Source organism: Saimiri boliviensis, chromosome 10 (genome assembly GCF_048565385.1).
Source record: "Saimiri boliviensis isolate mSaiBol1 chromosome 10, mSaiBol1.pri, whole genome shotgun sequence".
Lineage (NCBI taxonomy): Eukaryota > Metazoa > Chordata > Mammalia > Primates > Cebidae > Saimiri > Saimiri boliviensis.
The window spans coordinates 77,973,560-78,001,320 of NC_133458.1; the positions used below are offsets into that span (position 1 = coordinate 77,973,560).

The 27,761-nt window shown below is 36.5% G+C and overlaps 1 protein-coding gene across 8 annotated transcripts in view; it reads right to left on the reverse strand.

The window, feature by feature from the left end:
• The window catches only part of THSD7A (thrombospondin type 1 domain containing 7A), an 885,997-nt gene that overhangs the window by 234,915 nt on the left and 623,321 nt on the right, over positions 1 to 27,761 (reverse strand). For all 8 annotated transcript variants that reach the window (XM_074379520.1, XM_074379521.1, XM_074379519.1 and 5 more), the window contains 2 exons: positions 26,433 to 26,681; positions 23,629 to 23,810 (listed from right to left, as the gene is read on the reverse strand). In XM_074379520.1, the coding sequence (XP_074235621.1) occupies positions 23,629 to 23,810; positions 26,433 to 26,681 (431 nt within the window). The remainder of the gene's footprint in view (positions 1 to 23,628; positions 23,811 to 26,432; positions 26,682 to 27,761) is intronic.

The following is a 27,761-nucleotide window of genomic DNA, read 5'->3' on the forward strand; positions in this document are numbered from 1 at the left end:
TTATAAAGACACATGCACACATATGTTTATTGTGGCACTGTTAACAATAGCAAAGACTTGGAACCAACCCAAATGCCCATCAATGATAGACTGGATAAAGAAAATGTGGCACATATACACAATGGAATACTATGCATCCATAAAAAGGGTGAGTTCATGTCCTTTGCAAGGACATGGATAAAGCTGTAAACCATCATTCTCAGCAAACTGACACAAGAACAGAAAACCAAACACTGCATGTTCTCACTCTTAAGTGGATTGTAAACAATGAGAACACATAGACACAGGGAGGGGAACATCACATACTGGGGCCTGTCGGAGGGTGGGGGTCTAAGGGAGGGATAGCAGAGGGTGAGGATAGGGGAGGCATACCATTAGGAGCAATAACTAATGTAAATGATGGGGTGATGGATGCAGCAAATTACCATGGCATATGTATACTTACGTAAGAAACCTGCATGTTCTGCACATGTATCACAGAACTTAAAGTAAAATAATAATAATTAAAGAAATTACCTAGGAATAAACTTAATCAAAATTCAATGAAAATAAAAAAATGCAGATAAAAGAAATTGAAAAGGACACAAATAAATGAAAAGACATCCCATGCTCATGGATTTGAGGAAGGAATAGTGTTAAAATGAACATACCACTTAAATCAATCTATAGATTCAATGCAATTATTATCAAAATACCAATGAGACTCTTTAAAGAAATAGAAAAAAAATTCTAAAATTCATATGAAACCATAAAAGTTCTGAAATAGCCAAAGCAATACTGAGCACAAAGAACAAAGTATACTGCAAAGCTACAGTAACCAAGTCAACATGGAATTGGTACAAAAAACAGACACATAGACCAATGGAACAGAATAGAGGACCCAGAAGTAAACCCAAATTTTACAGCCAACTGATTTTCAACAAAGCCACTAACAGCATACATTAGGGAAAGGACACCTCTTCAAGAGATGGTTCTGGGAAAACTTAATATGCATATGCAGAATGAAACCACACCCCTATCTCTTAACCATACACAAAAATCAGCACAAAATGAATCAAAAACTTAAACATAAGACCTGAAACTATAAAACTACTAGAAGAAAGCAAGAAAATGCTTCATGACATTGGTATCAGAAACCAAAATAAACCAATGGAACTACATTAAAATAAAAAGTTTCTGTACATTAAGGGAAATAATCAACACAGTGAAGAGACAACCTCTGAAATGGGAGACATATTTGCAAACTATTCATCCAACAAGGCACTAACATCCAGAATATACAAGAAACTCAATAGCAATAATAATAATAATAATAATAATCCCATTGAAAAGTGGGTAAAGTATCTGAATAGACGTTTCTTAAACGAAGACATATAAATGGCCAACAGATACATGAAAAAAATTCTCAACATCACTAATGATCAGGGTAATGCAAATCAAAACCACAATGAGAGATCATCTCATCCAGTTAGAATGACTACTATTAAATTGAGAAAACACAAGAAATGCTGACAAGAATGAAGAGAAAAGGGAACCAGAGTTCCCTGTTGGAATGTAAATTAGTGACTTTGGACAACAGTATGGTGGTTTCTCAAAAAATTAAAAACAAATTACCATACAATCCAGCAATTCTATTAATGAGCATTTATCTAAAGGGAAGAAAATCAGTATATCAAAGGGATACCTGCACCCCGTGTTATGGCAGCACTATTCACAATAGCCAAGATTTGGAATTAACCTAGGTGTTCACCAACAGATGAAAAGATAAACAGTATTTGGTAAATATATACAATGGTATACTATTCATCCATACAAAGAAATGAAATTATGTCACTTGCAACAACATGGATGAAACTAGGCTGGTCACAGTGGCTGACATTGTAATCCCAACACTTTGGGAGGCTGAAGCAGGCAGATCACTTGAGCCCAGGAGTTGGAGACCAGCCTGGGAAACATGGCAAAACCTCATCTCTACAAAAGGTACAAAAATTAGCTAGGCATTATAGTGCATGCCTGTAGTCCCAGCTTCTTGGAGACTGAGTTGGGAGGATTGCTCCAGGAGTTTGAGGCTACAGTGAGCTGTGACCCTGCCACTACACTCCAGCCTAAGTGGCAGAGCAAGACCTTGAAAAATATAAAGAAAAAAGGAAAGAAAGAAAGAAAAAGGAAAGAAAGAAATTTAAAAAAAGAAAAGAAAAGAGAAACTGGAGGTTAATATGTTAAGTGAAACAAACCAGGCACAGAAGGACAAATATCACATGTTCTCACTCATAAGGTTGGAGCTAAGAAAAATGTTGATCTCATGGAGGTAGAAAGCAGAATGATGGTTACCAGAGACTGGGAAGGGTAGTGGAAAGAGAAGAGGATGGTTAATGGGTACAGACACACAGGATTAAGTTCTAGTTTTCAAAAGCATGTGGGTGACTTTAGTTAATAATTTATGGTATATTTCAAAATAACTGGAAGAGAAGATGTGAAATGTTCCCAACATAAAGAAATGATAAATGTCTTAGATGACAAATATCCTAAATACCTTGCATTGATCATTATGCATTGTATGCATGTGTCAAAATATCACAGTACCCTATAAATATGTACAACTATTATGTATCAATAAAATTGGCCTTGCTTTTTAATATTTTACATCAAAGTTTACTTAAAGAACTACCTGTTTTAGAATCCTTTTAATTGGACACAAAGAACCATTAAACATGCAGGAACAAATGTCAGCATTGCTACCCAGCCAAGAGGGTCTGTAGGGAGACAGTGGTGGGTAGGGGTGAAGGATTTAAACCTCTATTTTCCCCTTGATGAGGGACCAGTTGGCATAAAATGTGAAAAGAACTCTTGAAAGGCTATTTAGAGATAGATCCAAGCAAGGTATCTGGTGTCATACGTATTCCACTTAGTTCTTGGGTTCTTATTTTGGGGTTATTTCTGTCTCCATTCTTTTTTCTGTTTTTTTTTTTTTTTTTTTTTTTTTTTTTTTTTTTTTTTTTTTTGTTTGTTTGTTTTGTTTTGTTTTTAGAAGGAGTTTCACTCTTGTTGCCCAGGCTAGAGTGCAGTGCTGTGATCTTGGCTCCCTGCAACTTCTGCCTCCTGGCTTTAAGCAATTCTTCTGCCTCAGCCTCCCAAGTAGCTAGGATTACAGGCATGGGCCACCACACCTGGCTAATTTGTTGTATTTTTAGTAGAGACGGGATTTCTCTGTGTTGGTCAAGCTGGTCTTGAACTCCCGACCTCAGGTGATCTGCCTGCCTAAGCCTCCCAAATTGCCGGGATTATAGGCATGAGCTACTGCACCCCGTCTGTCTCCATTCTTGATGGAGCCCTCAGGGGACCTTCTTGGCTGTGACTTTTCTTAGCTTCTTTCCCTGGTTAGGAGAATAGTTTTCAATGGGCTCAGCTGCATTTTAGTTGGGAGGGCACATCAATTTGTCAGGACTGGTATTAGATTAGCCAGCACCAAACAGATATGAGAAGTTACACACATGAGAAGGGAAGGTGATCTCTCTTCCAGACCATGGGTTTTGATTCCACCATATGAGGCTCTCTGGAACTGAGAAGATGGTGGAGGTTCCACAGGTCCTTGATCTATTTTCCAAAAGGAAATTACGATGTTATTCTGAGGAACAGAATGTTCTCATTTACTTACTCATTCCCCAAGCTCTAAGCTGTAACTGTGGCCGTGTTTTCCCCTATTGAGCGACCGCTGAATTTCATCTCACAGTTCTTGCTGCATCATTAGCCATGCCTTATATTTTAGATGAGATTTATTGAGAACTTAGTGTATGCCTGATCTGGTTCTAAGTGCAGTATATGGACTCTCTCATTTTAAACTTTTAAAAATTCTATTATTACTATTTTTTTAAAAGATGAAAACAGATTTACAGAGAAGTTAAGTAAACTGACCAAGATCGCATGGCTCTAGTAATCTATTTCTTCAGTCTACACTCATAACTGCTCAGTTACTAGTTTTCTGTTACCATTTCTCTGAAGATGTCTGTCATACTCACTTTTGAAGGAAATTTTCACTAAATGTAGTCATTCAGTTTTTCTCAGCAAACACTTATTTTCTCAGCAAACACTATTTTTTTTTCTTTTTTTTTTATTGCATTTTAGGTTTTGGGGTACATGTGATGAACATGCAAGATTGTTGCATAGGTACACACATGGCAGTGTGCTTTGCTGCCTTCCGTCCCCTCACCTGTATCTGTCATTTCTCCCCATGCTATCTCTTCCCACCTCCCCACCCCCCGCCCCTCCCCCATTTCCCCCCAACAGACCCCAGTGTGTAGTGCTCCCCTCCCTGTGTCCATGTGTTCTCATTGTTCAACACCCGCCTATGAGCGAGAATATACGGTGTTTGATTTTCTGCTCTTGTGTCAGTTTGCTGAGAATGATGGTTTCCAGGTTCATCCATGTCCCTATAAAGGACGTGAACTCATCGTTTTTGATGGCTGCATAATATTCCATGGTGTATATGTACCACATTTTCCCTATCCAGTCTATCATCGTTGGGCATTTGGGTTGGTTCCAGGTCTTTGCTATTGTAAACAGTGCTGCAATGAACATTCGTGTGCACGTGTCCTTCTGAGAAGTCTTACAGCCTTCATTGTCTGAGATTTCAACTCTCTTTGTTACCTTTATACACATTTGTGTATTGTATCTTTTTTCCTCTGGCTGCTTTAAAATTTCTGTTTATCTTTCAGCAATTTGAGTATAGGGTTTTTTTTTTTTTTCTGTTGTTGTCTTTGTATTTATCCTTCTTGTGGTTTGCTGAGCTTTGTAGATCTTTAACTTGATATTTTTTAACTGACTGTGGGTTTTATTTGGCCATGATTTCTTCAAATATGTTTTCTGTCAGATCATTCTCTTCTCTCTCTGGAATATCATTAATACATTTGTTAGACACCATGGCACTATTCCACTAGTCACTGAATCTCTGTTCACTTCTATTTTAATTGAAATGGGGTCTTGCTATGTTGCCCAGGCTGGTATCCAACTCCCAGGCTCAAGCGATCTCCCCACTTTGGCCTCCCGAAGTGTTGGGATTACAGGCATGAGTCACCATGCCCCACCCTGTGTTCACTTTGTTTTCCCTTCAAGCTTCTCTCTTTAGATCTATTTCTGTTCATCTGTCTTCAAGATCAATAACCCTTTATTCTACTCAGATCCAATATTGATTTGTCTTCAAGATCACTTAGCCTTTCTTTTGCAATCTTCAATCATTAAGCCCACTCAGTATTTTATTGCAGAGTTTGTACATTCTTCCATTTCCACATTCATATAATGCCTATTTTCCTCTTCATAGTCCCATATGTTCACTCCCCAAGACACCTTTCCTTTATGTCTTTCAACGTATGTTTAGTAGTTTCTTTTTTGTGGGGCAGTGGCACAGGGTCTCACTTGTTTCCCAGACTGCAGTGCAGCGACACAATCACAGCTCAGTGAAGCCTCGACTTCCCAGGCTCAAGTGATCCTCCCACCTCAGTCTCCTGAATATCTGGGACTACAGACCAGCCACCATACCCAGCTAACTAAAATTTTTTTTGTGGAGGCAGGGGTCTCACTATGTTGCTCAGGCTGGTCTCAAGCAATGCTCCTGCCTCAGCCTCTCAGAGTGCTGGGATTCAAGTCCTTGTATGCTGATTCTTATATATGCGCCAGCTCATGCTATGATTCTTCTGACTACTTCCCTCCCCCCCCATCAATAATGGGTCTTTTTCTTCTGCTTTTTTGCATGTGTTGTAACTTTCTGTTCTAGATTGAATTTTGTGAACAATATATTGTAGAGAGCCTTGATTATGTCATCTTCCTTTATAAGGTGTTAACTTTTGTTCTGTCAAACGGTTTAATTATTGGCAGATCCTATTGATCTTTTCAAGTTTGATTTTGCTTGCATTAGGGCTGGTTCTTTTCATGTTTGAGCTGTGTTGTGACAGTGGGGTCCTCCTGGGACCATAGTCTTTCTGAGACCTGAGGTGCTCAACAAATATTCTTCACTCTCGCAGGACTGGAGCTCTGCACCTCTCAGCACGGTGCTACCTATACTATCATCCTTCACAGCACAGGACCTCTGCTAGATTCCAGGGTATCACCCTGCACATGTTCCGCCAAGCTCAGGCCAAGGATTCATGGTGTACCCACACGGAGACTCCTGTACTCTGTCCTCTCCAGTGCAGATCCCCTTCTCTGCACCTTGTCCTAAAATTCCCAGCCAACCCTATAGCCAAGCACTTAGATTTCTGACTCCTTTACTCAGCTAGACCTGACACTATGCTTGTCTTCACCTCCCTCTGTGGCAGGAAAGAGCCCCCAGGAGGAGATGGAGGCGATTTAGAAGCTCCATTTACAACTGCAATCACAGTCTTCTGGGGCTTCTTGTCCAACACCTAAAAACAATTGCTTTATATCATTTGTCAAATGTTATAGCTGTTCTTATGGAAGGGTTCCATTTATTTTCTTATGGATAGGAACAGAAACCTGAAAATATGTTTACTTTCTGATGATTTTAACTATTTATCTGCTAGGCTTTGCGATTATTCCTAAATATACAAGTTTTAGTCCTTTCATCTCTCTGCCTATCAGAGAAAGACATTTGCTAGAGAAAAGATTAGTCTGTAATCATATCTATCGACCCTTAGGTTTATGACTGAGTCAGTTTATTTACTTATTCAATAAATATTTACTGAACATATTATGTGTCACCTAGTCTGTTAATATTTTTCCCCTAAGTAGCTTTAGGAAATGTATATGAACACATCTATTCAATAAATCAATTCAAGATCATGGAGCTCCTACTATTCAGACATATGTACTCTGATGTTATAGTAAAACACGTATTTTGCCATTATAAGAGCGTATGAAGGAAAAACAAGCATGCCTGCATGTTATGATTAGAGATGTCAAATAGAAAGATCAATGCAAGTTTGTTTCTCAAGGGAAAACGCTGGGCTAGATATATAAATTTGGGAATCCAAACAAATCCTGGTGACCTAAATAACATTATTACTCAGTTATTCTCTTTCACGTAACCTTATTTTAATTCTCTGCATAATGCTTATTGCTACTTGATATTTTATTATTTGTTTTATTTCTTTGCAAATAATTTTTTTCCTTCCATTAAAGTGTAAACTTTGTGACAGCAAGAATAGCATTTGTGCTGTTCATTTCTCTATTTTCAGCATTTAAGATAGTGCCTAAGACATAGAAGACACTCAGTAAACATTGGAGCAATGAATAGATGTATGAATATCTTTCTGTCATAGAAAAGAGAAACAAAAACATTACCATACATGTGAAATGCAGTTTTATTGTCATCAAATATGAGTAAACTTAATTGGCAATTAACTATGAGCGTGAAATACTATTTCAATCAGAGACACATTTTCTAAAACCAATCATCGTTTAGAGGTAAGATAGCTTTTCTCTAGCATAAAACTGGCTTATGAGTAGTAACCCTATACTCTACGGCACAGTGGTTAAGATCACTGGTTTTGGAGCCAGACTTTGATTCACAATTCTGATTATCATATTTACTAGCTACATCCCTTAAGAAAACTACGTTGGCTCTTTGTATGCCCATATCATATAATAACAGTGCTTACTTCACAGGATTGGATTGAGGGCCTCATAAGGAAATAAATGTAAAACACTTAGAATAGTGTCTCACATCCAGTAAGCATCTATTATCCTCTTCATCCTCTGCTTCATTATTACCTCAAATTAACTCATTTGGTTCTATATATATAAACTTGGTAACCACTTTTTGTTGAAGGAAATACTAGAAAGCAAAATTGCTTTTTCTAAGAAATGGCATTATTGTTAATGCTGGGTCTTTCTTGCATATTTTTCAGATTTTTGCTGTGGGTTACAATCCAGCGAGTTGATTTAAAGACCTTTGATTTTCCTTTATCTGTGCCTAGACAAACTTTTTCTTTGCCCTGCATCCAGTTAGGCCTGGATCCCCTGTAGAAGTGGGATAATATTTTACTCAAGATTATGTCTTGTCAAGCCTTTCTGTTTTCATTTGACGATGCTAATCCTATCCTCACTGAGATGATGGTTGGAAAATGTGTCTCTGCATTTAACTGCACCTAAGTAGCAACCAGAATAGCTGTACTCCAGACACTTGTGTCCGGGTATATAAGGGAATGCTCTGCCTTTATCAAAGCTCAGAGGAGGATTGCCTGAGGAAATAGCTGTACTTCCATTCATTTAGTACATCCATTTCGAAGTCTTTCCTTGGGTTATCCAGCTTAGTGGAGACCTATAAATCTGTACCATACCCTATCAGCCCCGACTTATTTCCCTTTACTGAATTACACTTTGATATTTACACTAGTGGCCTACAAAGAAGAAAACTGCTTAAAGAAAAAGCTTCCTTATAAAATTCATTGTGGTGTTTATCGTAAAGATGTGAGTAAAGTTGTAATTCAACACAGTTGCAGTGTCCTTTTTATGAAGGCCCAGTGGTGAATTTTCTTTCTGGCTCTAGAACCAGAAACTGTGATGCTTCTCCACATCTGGTTTCTATTGTCTAATGAGCACTACCAATTTCATAATTAATGCAGTGTTCCTTTCTACATTGGTTATTACAAACTTACAGCCAGAAGTTGTGGTCTATTTCAAGAAATTCACAGAACCTCATGATACACGTTTTACGTATCATCTTTATTACATTTGTTATTCAATTGATATCCGCTTTCTACTAGCATTTTTCTTTTGCCTCACACTCCTCATCCATTTATTCTTAAAATTACTTTATCTCACTTTATTGTCGGTATTTATAGACAATAAGGTGATACATAGTATTAAAAATCACATCATTGAATGCAAGAGATTTCTTTTCTAACTGCACATAGACAATGCCTGATGAATTCCAGTCACTCTGAAGCCATCAGTTTGAGTTATTTTCCCATAAAGAATATCTACTATGGGGACATCTACATCTTTTTACAGAAGGCAATCATCGCCCTATCTAGAGGACACTGCATATAGCACAAATGCATATTGTTCACAGGGAAAGAGTCACTACGATTCATAGCTAGCTGGTCTGGGCTTGATTTTGATAATACCAAGTCTGGGATAGAGGGTAATTTATACCAGGTGAATTGACACAATACATCAAAGATATGTTTTCTGATGAACCATATGAAATTGCCCCTAATTGACAGCTCTTGACCTACAAAAACAGCAGTATCATATGGTTCAGCATGATACTGGTTCAAATAACTGTGAACAAGACTCCATATTGACCTTATAGAATCATGTCACAGAATAAACTTAATTGTATTGGCTCCTTTAAAGGGCTTAAGTTATAGTTTTCTCACATCATCAGGTTGTATGATGCACTTCTGATGATTTTGATAAACTTGTGGACAGCTACTATACCCAGGGCATTTATTCTGAAGCAAATTCACAGGACAAGGGAGTATGCCTGGAATTAGTTTAGACTTTAGAGTCAAAAGTAAGGCATTGAGTCCGTGCTGTCAGTGATTGTATCAGTATGTCTGCGAAAATTATCCTCTAATTATCAGGTTAGCCATGCATCAGTGGGAAAACACTATCTACCACAATATGCTTGGTACTTTTCTTAGCCCCTTGGTATAGATTTTTAGAGGGCTTTGAGAAATAAATCAATAGGTTTCCTAGTTAAAACGTAACTGTATTTTCAAAGTACTTCTGGGATTCCTAATGAAGTAGAAGCTTAATTGATCCAAGACTTTCTACACAGATCTAGATGAGCACATATAAAACAATAAAAGTGTTTTCTAAACTCTATTATTTTTTTGAGACAGAGTCTGCTCTGTCACTCAAGCTGGAGGGCAGTGGTGTGATCTTGGCTCGCTGCAACCTCTCCCTCCCAGGTGTAAGCAATTCTTGTGCCTTAGCCTCCTGAGTAGCTGGGACTACAGGCATGTGCCACCACGCTCGACTAATTTTTGTATTTTTAGTAGAGGTGGTGTTTTGCCATGTTGGCCAGGTTGGTCTCGAATTCCTGGCCTCAAGTGATCTTCCTGCCTCAGCCTCCCAAAGCACTGGGATTACAGGCATGAGCCACCATGCCCGGCTTCTAAATCCTGTATTTTTTGTATCTCTTTGCTATAATTATTATGTTAACAAAAAGGGTTAAGTTTTCCCAGGCATAAGGCTGCCTATCCAAGGGCATTTTAGATCCCCAGAAATTCTGTAGGATATAAGGAGCAGATGGATCAGTGTGGCATTCTAAGGTTGAGCAATGGTGAAAGTGTTTTTAGAGTAACATAACAATCCGAGGGTTACTACAAGCATCTTCTTCAGAATTCTTTAGCAATGGAGTACTGCTTAAATTTCTCAAGGCTGCTGAATCACAAAGGAAGGGAAGCTGTAATTATTCTGACTACCATAATTATAGAAGTAAAATGAATTATATTTATTCTTATTCTAAAATAATACAAAGAAAGCTTTAGAAAAGGTCTATTTTTTTTCCAAGAAAGGAACAAATTTGTATATAATGTTAGTCCATGGCAAGACTTTAAAACATACTGTAAAGAGACAGTGTTATTTGTTCTCCATTATGTTTCTCAACTAGCACGCTAGTATACAATTAGCCTTTATTGCATTTAAAGATTTGGAGTGAAACTGTTATTTAAAAAATTCTCTTTTCTCAATTCAACCAGAAAAGTAAACACATAAACAAAAGCAATTAATATTCATTTGGCATATAATAAATGCAAAGCCTTATGCTAGGAAATGATTTACATATGTTACATATGTCATCTCATTAAGCCTTTGAAGAGGAAAGAAAAGCGTAGGAGATAAAGAATGAATTAGTGCAAAAGATGGGTTAATTCAAAACAAAACCTTATAAATTAAATGTCGAGGAAGTCAACTTCCTCTAACTGAAGGCCTTTCTCTATCCTTGTAAAAGATATTCCCAAAGGATACAATTAGCAAATGTACCCAGACCTCTGCTAAGAATGAGAGGTTGTACTAAAGAAATTTAGAAAAGGAGAAAACGCTATGCCCTCTCTCAGAAGCTTAAAATCTTGGGAAATTGGCATGAATAGAATAGAATCACATAAAAATAAATGGCAAATTATGAAATACGGCAGAATAAGGCTACATGGACTTTGGATAAAGGAAGATGATTAAGGTCTTACAATTTGAAAAAGTTTCCTTAAAAGAGGAGATATTTGGATAATTGGGACAATGGTTGAAGGCATTTCAAGGCAGAAAATAGAGAGTAGCAAGAGAAAAGGAGCTGAAATTGCACTGGTTTTTGCTGCAATGGATAGGTGATCCTTAGCTTAGAGAGAGTTCTTGTGTATCCACAGACACAACACAGCCTCTGACACTGAGAACATGCAGCTTTGTTGAGGACAGAAAATGTAAAATTGTAAAGAGGTACAACCAGTCCATATAATTACAAAAATATAGATTACTACTTTGAGTTCTTGAATTGTATTCACTGCGCATTTTTTTTTCTTAAATTAGCTCCCCCAATAAGGACATTTTTAGTGGATTTCAAACTAATAATATGAGCTATAGCCTTGTATTTTGAGCATATTTTCTGTGCAATAAATGATGAGACCTTTCCAAGATGAATCTGTTATGGCCTTTTTCCCCATTGCTATTCTCCTTGGTTTATTTCCCTTTTTATCGCCCATTGCTTTTAGAAGGAATAAATATTAATGAGTCCTACAATGTAGTTTGCACTCCTCTGTTAACACTGGAGAGAGTAGCTACTCCCTATTGAGCAATCATCAGCAAGGCAGGGAACAACCAGCCCTCGCCACAACCCATTTCTTTTACATCTTTAGATAGCACGAATGTGCCTCTGTAAAAACACTATTCATTCACCAGTGCACATCCCTGAGTGCTCATTTCAAAATTCCTCCTGGTGCTATCATTTATCTGCAACGAACTGGATGAAATAAGTGCTTAAGGGTTACAAAAAGCACACATACTACAATCACTTGATAGCGTCAGGTTAGATGACATCTTATCTACCACCTTCCTTTCATTAATGGAAGGTCCTGTATTAACTGCTATGGCTTCTTTCCATCTCAGGTTACAGGTAGGAAGTAAGATGAAACAGTATCTGTCCTTCCCTAATGTCCCAGTTTAAATACTAGCAAGGTATTGTGAGTTTCTAGGGATTTACAGCTCAGGGATCTATAACTGGAGGTCAAAGAATACAGAAAAGACTAATATTATAATTGAAAGGTCCAGTTCACTTTGGAAAATATATACTGACTTTTTTCTGGTCATTCCATTCTTCCCAATCGTACCTGTAGAACCATGGGGGAAACAAGGCTTTTCAAGATAGAAATGCATGTGTTACTGTTTCTCATCTTAAAGTAGTCATTCTCATTGGCTCTAATAGAGGGCAAACATCTATGTTAGAATTTAGGGGTAGATTTATTGAGAAGCCTATGAAGCTTAAGATTTGGGGCTCTTCTAAGGGCCTGGCAGAGATGTTAGTCAGTGATTTTGAATTTGGAATTTTGTAGTCTGATTCTTATTTTTTGTAATAATTAGAGTTCTCTAAATCGCATAAGCTTTGGGTCCTAAAAGACTCTCGTTAGCTGTATTATAAAATCGACTCCTCATTATAATCAATGATAGTCCTTATAAAACACAGATTCTTGCCTCATTCAAGACCTACAGAACTACAACCCCAGTGCGCAGTATCCAGGAATGTTTGCATTTTCTTAAAGCATCTGGGTGATTCTTAAACTACATTTTGAGGATATATGCTTTAGAGAAAAAAATTCACCTGAAGAATAAGGGCACAGATTGTTATTAAGGATGGTCCACGGTGTAGTGCACTCCAGGGGATTAATTAGACAGCCCCAAACTGACAGATCCATAGAAGTCACCCTATGTCAGCCTTGTGAAGGGTCAGTCTAAACTCCAAGTACACCAAGCTATAACTGCAAGGCTGTTATTAGGCTGTAAGCTTCCTGATGACAGGTATCAAGTCTACTGTTTAAAAAATCACCATGGAATACTATGCAGCCATTGAAAGAATGAAATCATGTCCTTTGCAAGGACATGGATGGAGCTGGAGATCATTATCCTTAGCTAACTAAGATAGAAACAAAAAACTAAATACTGCATGTTCTTACTTACAGGTGGGGCCTAAATGATGAGAACTTGCGGACACACAGAGGAAACAGCACATACTGGAGTGTTTTGAAAGGTGGAGGGTGGAATGAGGGAGAGGATCAGGAAAAATAACTAACTAATAGTTAGGCTTAATACCTGGGTGATGAAACAATCTGTATAACAAACCCCCATGACACAAGTTTACCTGTGTAACAAACCTGCATTTGTATCCCTGAACTTAAAATTAAAAAAAAAAAACATAAAAAAATTCTATCTTCAACATCTAAATCAGTGATGTAACCTAATAATTGTTCAATAAGTGTTTGTTGAGTGAAAGAAAGAATCACAAGTGAGATACTAAATTCGCAACCCTTCCTCTACTGTAATTGATGTTCAGAAAAATAACACTTGGAAGAATGAACACAGAATGAGTTTAAGGTTAAATCCTTGCAAATGTGTGTTCCTGGCATACACATTTAATCTTTGTCTTAATAAATGTAATTAATATTGTCATTATCATCATCATAATTATGACTACTTTTTAATAGTGGCATTTGCCAACAATACGAAGTATAATGAGTACTTATATAAGTACTTATAATGAGTACTCATATAAGTACTCATTATACTTCATATTGTTAGCAAATTAAGTACTTATATATAAGTACTTATAAAAGTACTCATTATACTTCGTATTGTTAGAGATATTCTATTGTTTGTAGCCTATTAAAACATTTCAGTGTCATGAGATTATTAACCAATATTTTATTATTAGCTAAATATTACTCATATATTATATTAGTACATCATCTATGACTTTGTACAAGACACCAATATATGCCATTAATTTTATTATCTTGTCTGGGTAATAATTTATTTGCCAATGTCATTTTTGTCTTTTCCATTAGCAAACTGGGAAAAACTAGAATGATAAAGAGAGAGATAGGTTTGAAATACTTACAAATTTTCATGTTTCTATCCTTCAATTTTAGAAGTTGACAATTGCTTTCATGCTTCATTGAACAGTATCAATTTGGCAACATGATTTTTCTTGGATTTTACATTTGTAAAGATAATCCTTCAGTCTAAAAATATTGGAGAAAATTTGGGGCATTTTTTATTATCTCAGAAATTGTTCTATCAAATACCATATAATTGATCTAACCTCTTGTTCTCCTGAATAGTCTTGACACTGTACACATATAGTAAATTAATCTTACATTATTTCCTTGATAAAATATGATTTTTACCTGTGCTTTGTATATGAATGTAGCATTATTGACTAGAAAATATTAATACACTTGTGTGATCTGTTAGTCTGCTTACATATTTTCCAGCAGTGGTGACTGTTGGGACTGAATACTCCACACTCTTAGTTTGGTCACTGTAAACATTTGTAATAAGCCTATCTGTCTCACAGATGCAGTTTATATCCCCCCGAAAAAAAAAAATTTTCTGTAATAATCTTCTACTCTGCCTTTTTAAAGCTTCACTTGTAGTCTTTATTTGGTATTAGATAATCCATGTAAAGAAATCAGTAATATTTTTTCTTATTTAGTACTTCTATTAAATTGATTAAATTTTACCTAGCCTCTTTTATTTCTTCTATTGGATTGGAACAATATGTATGCACATTACTTAATTAATAATACTTGATTATATTATTGTATAATAATACATAATTATAGAGGAATATATTACTAGTTATTAAAACCAAAATATGTATTATTACTTAAAAATTATAATTAAATGATTAACATGCATAAAGTTAATAAAATATAAGAGTGTTCAGTATTTCTACAATAAGGAGTATATTTTTCCTAAACAATATACTCCTTATTGCTTTCTGCTATCATATTTGTGTTCATCAACTAATTGCACACTACAATATTAGTACTGCTTCATACATATGCATGCTTAATTAGACTATCCATGTGTTTACCAAATTCTTTGCTCAACTTCAATCAATCTTTCTTGGTTCGATTCCTTCTTCTTAATTATCCTTTGGCAGTCTTTCAGAAAGGGTTTATTAGAGGCAATCCCTTTCACCTTTGTCTAAATTTTGCCCATACTTTTGAATATTAGATAGCTGGGTAAATAACTCTAAGTTGACACTTATTTTCCTCTCAGTACTCTGAATATATAATTAGTGTTATTTTCCTTTTTTGTAGCTGCTGAGAATTTCACTGTTAAATTGTTAATTCCGTTGTAAATAATCTCTTTCTTCTCTCTATTCCTTTTAACATATCTTTGTAGTTGTTGAGCTGAAATCTCACTATATTGTCTCTAGGTGCGGGTATTTTATTATATTGCTTGAAAATGTTTGTTTTTCCTAATTCTGTATATCTGTGATTATTTTTTTTACTACCTCTGGAATATTTTTCTCTCCCTTTCTATTGATTCTTATATTCTGAACCTTCCTGTTCAACTCTGCATGACTATTATTCTCCCTTGTACTTTCAACTTCTATTCTCAGTGTTGTTCATTGAATGATTTCCTTATGTTTGTCTTCAGTTGACTAAAAACTCTTTAGCTCAATCTGTCGAACACACCCATTTATTTGTTTATTTCTGAATGTGTTTTTCAGTTCCAAAACTAGTATTTTTAAAAATATGGTCTTTTGCCGGGCGCGGTGGCTCAAGCCTGTAATCCCAGCACTTTGGGAGGCCAAGGCGGGTGGATCACGAGGTTGAGAGATCGAGACCATCCTGGTCAACATGGTGAAACCCCGTCTCTACTAAAAATACAAAAAACTAGCTGGGCATGGTGGTGCGTGCCTGTAATCCCAGCTACTCAGGAGGCTGAGGCAGGAGAATTGCCTGAACCCAGGAGGCGGAGGTTGCGGTGAGCCGAGATGGCGCCATTGCACTCCAGCCTGGGTAACAAGAGCGAAACTCCGTCTCAAAAAAAAAAAAAAAAAAAAAATATGGTCTTTTAAATTATGAACAGTTATTTTTAATCTTGTAAAATTTTTCCTTTAAATCTTTGGAAAGTCTTTAGCATATGAATATTATGGTTTCTACCTGTTGTTTTGTTCGTTTTGAGACAAGGTCTTTCTCTGTCATCCAGGCTGGAGTACAGAGGAGCAATCTTGGCTAACTGCAATCTCTGTTTCCTGGGCTCAAGAGATCCTCCTACCTCAGCCTCGTATGTAGATGAGACTATAGGTGCATGTCATCATGCCTGGCAGTTCTTGTATTTTTTTTTGGTAGAGACAAAGTTTCACCACACTGCATAGTCTGGTCTTGAATTCCGAGACTCAATCTATCCACCTGCCTCAGCCTCACAAAGTGGTGGGATTACAGGCCTGAGTCACCATGCTTGGCCTCTATCTGCTATTTCTAATACAGTTATTTCCAATCTTAGGAGTCTAATCTTACTGTTTGTTAGGCATTTTAAATTTTGTTTGATAGATTATTTTCCCTTGCATAATTCATAATTGTGGATGGTGCCATTTGCAGGGGTAAATCCTCTGCCTTAGGTTAAGGTATTCGCATCTAGAGAGTTTTTGCATTTGCTTATTTCAGGCATTCTAGCAGTACCAGTGGAATGATACAGTTTCTCATATTAATTTCTCAGCTTTGCAGTTTTTGGACTCATGGAAGTAAGCATAAATTTGAAACTAAAACTAATATGAAAACAGGCCCATAATTGGAATTCTTAGTGAGAGTCTCATTTTTATCCTAAATTAAAGCTGAAACTCACCTATTTCATTGTTATCTCCATCTACAGGTAAGTTGAGTTTTTCCCTTTGAGATTAATGAAGTATTGCCATATTTCTGCCTGTATTCTGTTTCTTTGGCTAAAGTTTCCATATCATGCTTTTTATTGGGTTTACTCCTCCTAGATTCTCAAAATGTCTAACCCTTTTCCTGTACCAACCCTACCCAAGGGCAACCACAGAAAGCATCAGCTCAGCTTTGCTGGTTTGTTCTGAGAATCACTTAGTTAGTCAAGACCTCAGTTCTACCCTTAAGAAGATTTAAAACAACAATGGAATATATATATGTGATTGATTACATTACTGTAAAATAATACATAATTATATAAATAACTATAAAAGCTTTTTATACATTATAATTATGTTATGAAATACATATAATCACATACAAATTATATAATTATATTATGAATATTACAAAATACATTATAAGTATATATAACATATATAATTATATATTATTACAGTATTTGATTATATTACTGTATAATAATACATAATTATAGAAATATGTTAACAGTTATTAAACCAAAATATGCATTTTACTACATAATTACTTATAGATTTTTAATATGCATAATGAGCTAATAAAATGTAAGAGTGTTTAATATTTCTACTTTTTTCCCCAAACAATATATTCCAAGTGCATGAATCTTGACTAGGTGTTATATAAAGGATGTTTCCTTATATAATCTAGTCTGTCACAGAGCTTGAATAGAAAGAGAAGAGTAATTTATAACAGGTATCTTCAGGCAAACAAAAGAAAGCAATGTGCCTAAGAATATATGGCCAAGCAGAAATGAAAACCAGGTTTCCTGATTTCTATCTGGGGTTCTATTGAAAATAGCCTTAAGATGAAAAGTTCAAAAACTTTTAAACTATATACCATAATTAGAAAATATAATATAAATAAAAAGTATTCTCTTAAATCAGTATCCAAACTGGAAACAAAGTGTGTGATCTTGATTCATGTCATTTGATCTAACTACTAGATCATGTGTCCTCTATTCAAATTCAGAGGTGTAAACAGTTCTATATTCAGACATAAAAGGCAGTGTGAGTGTGAATATAGCCTCTTTGTGAAAAATAATTTAAGGAAGTGGGGGTGGTTATTGGAAATATTCAAGTGACAATTTTCAGACAAATTGAAAGAGATTGTATCATTTTATAAAGGGAACAGTAAATATGTCAAACAGCAAATGTTTACTAAAAACCTACCAAATCAAAGGTATAAAGCACAGTACTCGTGTTTATCTGACTTTTGAGCTGCCTCATAATGTCTCTGATTGCCTTTTTGGTTGAATACTTCCTCAATTCTCATCAGTAACCTGTTTCTCCGATAAAAACTCTTATGTTACCTCTGGGTGGACCACTAACTACCTTAATCTAATTCCCAGCATGAGTTTTTATTACCTTTTACACCAATGGCTGAACCTCTTGACATCTCACTTTCCATTTTGTGACCCACTGATCACAGAGAAATTTCAGAGGGTAAGAGCTGTTCTCTCCCACAAGATATCCAGAGGACTGGCTAACAAGGAGGCTCTGATTCCTTTGGGGATTCCTATGTTTTAATTATTATATCCAGTAAGTCCTCACTTAACGTCACCAATAGGTTCTTGGAAACTTTGACTAATGACTGCTAAAAGAGAACTCATTTCTCCATAGGCTAATTGATATAAGCAAGAGTTAAATGCCCATGGCATACTTCTGGTCACAAAAACGTCACTAAACTTCTAAATAAAGGCCAAAACACTTTAAATATTAAACACTGAAATAAATCTAACTTATGTGTACACTTAAGAAATATTAAAAACAAGTAAGATCATTGTTTACCTAATTATTTCAGTCCAGGGTCGTGGGTGGCCAGAGCCTATTCCATTAGTGTAGGGAGCAAGGTGCGAACCGTGGCTGGATAACATGATATCCCACCTCAGGGTGCACTCACACACACACACGCACACTCACTCAGACAGGGACTCTGTAGACATGCCAATTCACCTGATGTGGAGATCTCTGAGACATTGGAGGAAATCAAAACACCCACAGAAAACGCATGCAGACATAGGAGGAACATTTGAACTCCACAGTGACAGTGGGCTCAGCTGGGAATTGATTTTTTTTTCTCATCAATGTTATAACAAAATGTTGGACAAAATAGCATTATTTGACAAACTCCCATATTATTTTCCAGTGCCTTTTATATTCCACTGTATCTACAATGCACTGTTTCCAATCTGTAGCCATCATATGTTCTAGTTCATTTTTCTTCATGGGAGAGGTTTGATATATTTCTAGCAAAATAGAAAGTAAAAATAAACCACTCCTTTTCCTAAATGGCCTAAGGATTGCATCTGGGAATCTATGGAGACTCTCTTAGGTATCAGTGACTCACGGTTCTCTGACACCCACTTCAGGTGGAACTATCATGTAAAATATTCTTACCTACCTTTTGTTTCAAAAGTGAGGAATAGGAAACATGCAGCACTAGATTTCAACATACTCTGATATTTTCTTTTCTTTTTTTTTGAGACTGAGTGTCATTCTGTCGCCCAGGCTGGAGTGCAGTGGAGCGATCTCGGCTCACCGCAACCTCCGCCTCCCAGGTTCAAGCAATTCTCCTGCCTCAGCCTCCCGAGTAGCTGGGACTACAGGCATGCGCCACCACGCCCAGCTAATTTTTTTGTATTTTTAGTAGAGACAGGGTTTCACCATGTTGGCCAGGATGGTCTTGATCTCCTGACCTTGTGATCCATCTGCCTCGGCCTCCCAAAGTGCTGGGATTACAGGTGTGAGCCATCGTGCCCTGCCTCTGATATTTACTTTCTAAAATAACAGGGAAATGGCACCATCAACATAGCCTTTCTTTTCTTTTCTCTTTTTTCAAAAAGCTTTTTCTGGAGTGGTTTTATGTGTGGAAACTGGATAAAATACAGTGATAAATAATTTATTGTCCATTTACAATAGTGTGACCATTTTATTTTCTGGTTTCTATGTTGAACATGAGGGAACGTGAGTTCTTTACTTATCCTTTCATCTATCCATTCACAGTTCAATCATCCATCCCTTTATCTTCCCATCGACCCTCCAAGCTTTCTGCTGCTATATCTCATTCTGTGTCATCATAAAGTCTTATTATCTAGGCTGTCTTTTTTTTTTTAAATTGCATTTTAGGTTTTGGGGTACAAGTGAAGAACATGCAAGATTGTTGCATAGGTACACACATGGCAGTGTGGTTTGCTGCCTTCCTTCCCCTCAGCTATATCTGCCATTTCTCCCCAGACAATATACAGATTCTGGTGTGGATTCTTAATATGTTTTCTACAGAGGAATGCTCTTAAGTTTCCCATAAGTCACTAAGCTTAATGGTGCCTTATAACCAATACTTTTAGTTTCTCTTATTTAAAAACATGTTCAATCTGTACTAAGTAAAAGAATTTCTTGAGTTACTGTAGATAAAATCAACTTTCATTTTACTTTGAACTCTAAAAAATGTCATTTTACTTCCATGCATCCAATGATCAGCAACACGTTCATCAGCTTTCTAGGAGTCACACAGATAACCTCCCCACAGGCAAGGCTTCTTTCTGTCATATTCTGATAAGGGTAGATTTCATGCCAGCATTAGCTGGACATCGTTCACAGCCTACTGGAAATCTGACCAGCTGGCTAAACAGAACCTGTCACCGGTTTTACTACTGACACTCTCAGCAGGGAACTTGCCAAGCCTTTCTTCTACAGAAATGATACAGTGGAAATGCTGCTTACCTGAGTGTTGTGGGGGAATAGCTGTCAGAATTGGGAGGGTTACCTATAGCTAACAGCAGGGCAATAATAAAATATAGACACTCTCCAGTGTCAATTAGATATATTTTTCCTATTGTTTACAGGTGCTATCTCCAACTTAGAATATCTGATGATATAATTCCGCTGGAAAAAAAATAGCATACCAAATTGTGAATATTATACTGAAGACCTTGTGAGTACTTTAATAACATACATTTTGATATTCTGGAAATTAGATATATTAACTCCAAGGATAAGAATTTTTCTATTCCTTATGGTGTGTGTCAGTTAATAGTAGGGAATATACCAATGAATAAAGTCATTAATGCCTCCTGCCTTTGTGCTAAGGTAGTCATTACCAATCCCCCATGTGACACAATGCACCAAGTTAGTAAAGGAGGTTTATGTGAATTTCATATCCCTTGCTTTCAGTATTTTTGGTGCTAAACAATTTTATTTTTGAGTTAAAGTATTTTATTTTGTGTTAGGTTCTTTTTCACATCTTGGTTATATGTGAAAACAAGTCATCTAGAGAATACATGGTGTGAGTCCACAAAAAGAACAGTGTAGACTGTTCTTCAAACTAAGTACAACATGAGATGGTCATAGTGCAGGTTTTTCACGGTTACACAGAAATGATTTCTTGAAATGAGTATCTTCTTCTTAGCTCGGGAGTTGTTTTGAGAGATGTCTCTCTCTTTTATAAGATAAGCTTTCATTCTTTCAGATGATGACTGAACATCCACCCTGTATAATCCTCAAGCCCACAACCTAGTTGTTCTCCCTTTGCACACATTCATAGACTTCGCGTGTCACCCCTGGGATGCCGGTATACTGAGTATGTTTCCTACTGGGAAATGTTAAGTGCTCCCAGAGAGAAACTAACAAGAGTCTAAATTTGGTGGAATAAAAGCTACATTTTTAGGGAGAATCAACTGTTTTTGCAAAGACTTTGAGAAGTTCATTAGTATTCTTCATACTTGGTATGAAAGGACACACATTCTTAAATTATTCATGTTACATATTTACATGATAAATATTAATTTTAGGTGAATTAATTACTTCCATCTCTGTTGACCTTTGCTTTGGCATTTGCTTCAGTCTAACAAATACGTCTTAATCATGATATTCTTTCAGTTTTCATTCTTTTTCTGTGACTTCTTTTTGGTGTCTGCTGTGGTTTAGCAGTGGTCGGGGTGCTCTAAAAGAAAATGCTTTAAAAAAATACCCAGTTGCAATTCAGAATTCTGAAGGATCTTTGGAAAGTAATAACCTACAGGACATAATTGACATTCCGAAACGAAAATCTGATCTACCTCTAGCAATGAAATTATACTACCCTGGAAAGACTGCTATAATAAATCTACTTAAGAGTGTTAAAATGCAGCCATTAAAGTGGCCAAGAAAATATTAATGTACTAACATTACATGTTTTATGCTACTTCCTTATAACCTCAAGATACATTAGTAGTAAAATGTATCCCTAGGCTAGACTCCTAAATGAGTTGACATGCTGTGTAAAGTTAGTAGATACAGAACAATTAAATGTTGAAAGTTGCAACTGCAAAACTTTCGCTTTTATCCTCCATGAATTACTGGTCACTTGTGTCACTGCTTTTTGGGAGGGACACAGAAGCCATCTCTTCTTTTGGTTTTTAAGGCATTCATTTCTCCTGGTTCCTTACCTTATTTTCTCATCATTTTTGCTCCTGTTCCTTCCCACAATATTCTCCTTTTTTGGTGTTTCATTTGGTGGTATCGAATAGGGCCTTTATTCTTGTACTTTTTCTACCAAGGTATTGTCTACAGAAATACAATCCTTTCCTTCCACCTCTCCTCCCCTCCCCTCTCTACAACTTGCCAAATACAACACATTCATCTTTACTGGTGAGATTTGTCCTTTGTTTTTGCTTTTCTTTAGCATTGTGCATTAATACACTCTGTTCCCTTGCCTGAAATAAACTTTCTCATGCACTCTTGCCATACTTACCTGTAAGTAGTGTCTCTGCTATCATTCAGCTTAAGTGTCACTCCCGCCATAAAGGGCTCTGTTTCCACTACTCCCCTATGCTCACTCCGAAACTTACTGTATGGCTTGGCATATTGCATTTTAATTACTGGTTTGTCTACATGCTCTCCTGAAGACTTTGAGGATGTCCATGACATGCAATCTGTATTGATATTTATCCTCACTCTCTTAAACAAATCATATATGTTGATAAACATTCAACGGACCAACCAAAGAAGTCCTGCTATTCCTCAGACAGAAGGAGGAGAAAGACTGCTTATAGTAGTGCTTAAATATGTTCGTATTTGTTTGTGAGCTTAAGATCTACTAATTCAGTGTATACTTGATCCAGTAATTATGATAATTTTAGAGTCATATCTAAAATATATACTTTTAGCTTAGGCCATATTGCATTCACTTTTTCTTTTGTACACTTACTACATCTGGTCTGGAAACAGATTTAATTGAAAAAAAAAAAGAGATATGATTGCCAAATTATTGAAGAGTTTAAAAAAATGCCTTTGGGTTAAAGACTTTTTTTACTGTTTTTATTCTGTACTTATTTAAATTCTAATTGATAATTTCATTCAATATCATAATTAACTTATTTTTAACCATATTTTAACCAAATAAGATTTTTTTTTGACAAGCAGGTTTTACTTCTTATATAATTTTGGAATTCACACTACACATTTACATGATATGTGTATACTTACAGATAATTTTTTATTCTAGTTTTGCAATTATTCCTGCTAGAGTTTGATGCAGAGTTTGAATCAAGAAGGCCTTCAAGTCAAAATTTTAAAGAAGCTTGTTAGTAAACCAGAACTGACCAAAGATGGAGTTGTATTAAATACCTTTACAATCACAGTGTGGATTACTGTTTGCTAGAGTGAGTACCACCATAATGTGAACAGAAATACAGCTCTCATGCCTCAGATGGCAGTATATATATCCATTCAGAGCAATCACATAGCCTTTATAAGTGAAGCCTTGAGAAGAAAGCAAAGGTTACCTTCTTTGTTCTTGTGGGTATTTAATTGTGAGAGAAGGTTTTCATTGGCCTGCACGCAGTACACCTCTCGGGTCTGGATGCCCCCGCCACAGAGGGCTGTCTGGTTGCTGCGCCTCTTGTCCTGCTGACTGAGCAAAGGGTCCACACGGCACTCAGTCCACTCCGTAGTTCTCCAGCCATACCTAAATCAAGAAAACACAGCAGCGGCAAGCATATTTATTGAATACCATGTTTACCTACTCCTCTCACACTTTGTTTTAAAGAAAATTCGTCTCAAAAGCATCTTCCTACAGAATCTGTCACAGACTATATCTATGGTGCATATTTGGTTTCAGCTCCTTCTTGATGCTCTGTAGCACTCCATTTAATGAGGGGTTAAATTTAGGGTGATCCTGCTTTAATTGCAATTACTGGAAGTTACTTATAAATATTTTATGAAAAGAGAGCTTAATGCTGAAAACATGAAATTTTATGTTCAATTAAGCTGAACCCAAGCTTGCCCTTTCTTGTTGCCTATAAAAAAAGGAGAATTGAATATGAAAATGGAAAACATTCTGAGTGACGATGAACCAAAACATTTGCTTTTCCTTTATGAAAATGAATGAAAACTGCACAGTGTAGCAAAATTATAATTGCATATTAGGGTTAAAAATTATAAGAGAATAATTCAGAGTTTTCTCTTTATTGTCAAGAGTAAGATTTTTTTTTTTTTTTTTTTTTTTTTTTTTTTTTTTTTTTTTTTTTTTTTTGAGCACGGAGCATCCCTAATGAGTGCTGATGTGTGATGCAAAGAGCTGACACTTCTCATCAGTGGAGCACAGCAAAGAAGATCTATGATTCTCAATTAAAGCTCCAATCAAGATTATGATGTGAGGGAAATGTCAGGAGATTGTCAGTCCAACACGTGATTGAAGGAGAGAGCTAGGGAAACATTTCCCGATGCCACCGAAGACAGGAAGAGATGGCATTTCTCCACCTCAAGGAAAGTAAATATTCTAAAAGCACGAAGAAAATGACTCATGTAGCACTTTGTGTCACTTTAAGCAAGATGCTTCCTTAGTAATCAGATAAACAGCCAACGTAGGTGCAAATGGATGTACTAATATTCATCTGCATCAGGCAGAAAGTTAAACGGCCCTCAGACGTCTGATCTACAGGTTTCACTCTGTCAGTGGTAAGGTTTCATGACCGTAAAGATGAATTTCATGCCTGTTTTTGATTTTTATAAGTGGGTATCTGTTGCTTGACAGAATTGTAGGACTGGGTCATGAAGAAACAACACATGATGTGAATTTATAAAGGAAGAACAGCGCTCAGGTCAACTCTAGAAACACGGATAGTTGATGCCTCGTTTTGAGGTTGGGGAGAAGGAAGTAAAACCAAACAGGTCATTTGTCAAGGGAGTTACAAGTATTTGAAAAAATAAATCGGAGATCCAATTTAGCTCACCCCAAAAAGTCCAATGAGAGGAGTAGTCTTTGAACAATGTAAACTGATTACATGTTCTATGAAAAATGCTACCCCCAAAAAAGGCATGGAGAAGGATATTCAAGGATATATATTTGTTTCATTAATAGTGTTTGAATATCTGAGAAAAAAAAAAGAATAAAGGACCTAGCTTGCAACAAAAATAGAAGAAACTCATAGGAGAGAAAACACAGGAAATCCTGGCAACTTCCTTGAGCCCATTATGTGGAGAGGAACCAGAACAATCAGTGGGGTAGGCAGAGACATTGGAGAGGAAACTCTCTGTGGAGGTTTCAGCACTTTTTACATTAGAGCACAGTGGTTGAGTCCAAAGTGCTGCAGAATTACATATCTGGTATAAAACATTACTAATTTTGTTGCTGTCATTATAGCAATAGTAGTAGTAGTAATTTGCCTCCTCAATGGTTCATTAAGATCTAGCTATATGCATGTTCTTTAAATGTTTGGAATAATCCAGAGATGTGCTCTATGAAATTCACACATCTCTACTGCAAAACTAACATAAGCTGCTTTATAAATATCCTATATGCAGATTAAGCTGAAATATTGCTATTACCAAATTAATTCACAATAATAACTTGGAAACGATATTTTAACACTGATATACTGCCAAATGTTTCAGAATGAGTCTTACCTAATCTGAATTCAATGAATATTTACTAAACACTTACTTTGTACAAGGTACTGTGATATATGATAGTAATTAAACAAAAAGTAAACAAGTGAAAAACCCAACCCCTTTCCCAATATTAGTAAGCACAATCTTTGTCCTCATGAAACTTAAAGTCTTGTTATTTTGATGCATTATTTTACTCTATTGAATAGAATTTTTTATACACAATACTAAATTTTAATAGTTAACAATAATCTATTATTTCGAAAGTTTATTTTACCTTGTGGAATGGAGGTTGACAAACTGTGGCCCAAGAACAAATAACCTGCCACCTTTCTTTACTAATAAAGTTTTATTGGAACACAGTCACACTCAGTTGTTTACATATTACCTATAGCTCCAATAGCAGTGTTGAGTCATTGTAACAGAGACATGTGTAGCCTGCACAGCTTAATGCTTTAACTATCTACCCCTTTACAGAAACATTTTGGCAACTCCTATTACAGAAAATACATAAACATAGAATTGGTGCTAAAAATTTCATGGACGTTTAGTTTGTCAAAGATTTTATTCTGTAAAATCTTTTTTTTTTAAGGATACTGTTTGTAAAAAATTACTGTTGCTCAGTATACTGCTCAGTCAAAATCAAGTAGCTGAACCAATGCCATTTGGGCAGACATTGTACCCTTCTTTATTTACTCACGTGGCACAGGGGGCAACTCCATCTCCTTGAGACACACAAGGTTCTTTTTCTTCAAGTTCTGGACACTCCTTTTCACTGCCAATAGGAAACTGCCTGATGGTGCGTGTCCTTACACGAGTGCCTGCGGGGGACACCATGTCGTGGCATGTTTTTGAGCAGGGGCTCCACTCTGACCATTCGGAAACCTGGCACTCTTTGGTGATCACACAGGACTGGAAGGTCATTGGAAGCTTCTCTTGCTGGCAAAAGCTGTAAAACAGCATTGATATTCTCATTACAGACTCACGGGCAGTTATGAACTTTGTCTTCTACACTCAAGAGTGAATCAGCTTGGGCATTTTTATTTCTACTAGGAGGTGCGCTTCCAATTTCATTGAAAATACATCAACACTTACGATGTGGAAAAACAGACTCAAAGCTAACATTTGCATTTCTTCCATTTTCTAAGAGTTGTTAAACCATTCATAGGAAATAGAAAATAAAGAGCATTAAGTAAAATTAGCTAAAACCAAGTAAATAAAACTGTTTATTTTACTCATTCCAGACTTGTTTTAATTTAGAAAATGAGAAACCAAGAACTGTTAACATATGCTAATTTCCATTCTGTTTAGGAATCAAACAAATATGGCCAGACATCTGGGATGGTTAATACCGAGTGTCAATTTGATTGGATTGAAGGATGCAAAGTATTGATCCTGGGCATGTCTGTGAGGGTGTAGCCAAAGGACACTAACATTTGAGTCAGTGGGGTGGGAAAGGCAGAGCTACCCTTAGTCTGAGTGGGCACCATCTAATCAGCTGCCAGCACGGCTAGAATATAAAGCAGTCAGAAAAATGTGAAAAGACTAGACTGGCCTAGCCTCTCAGCCTACATCTTTCTCCGATGCTGGATGCTTCCTGCCTTCTAACATCAAGTTCTTCAGTTGTGAGATTCAGGCTGGCTCTCCTTGCTCCTCAGCTTGCAGATGGACTATTGTGGGACCTTGTGATGATGTGAGATAATACTTAATAAGTTCCACTCTTACGCTCTTGGTGGGAGTGTAAATTAGTTCAACCATTGTAGAAGACAGTGTGGCGATTCCTTAAGGACCTAAAAATAGAAATTCCATTTGACCCAGCAATCCCATTACTGGGTATATATCCAAAGGATTATAAATCGTTCTACTATAAGAACACATGCACACTAATGTTCATTGCAGCACTGCTTACAATAGCAAAGACCTGGAACCAACCCAAATGCCCATCGATAATAGACTGGACAGGGAAAATGTGGTGCATATACACCATGGAATATTATGCAGCCATCAAAAACGATGAGTTTGTGTCCTT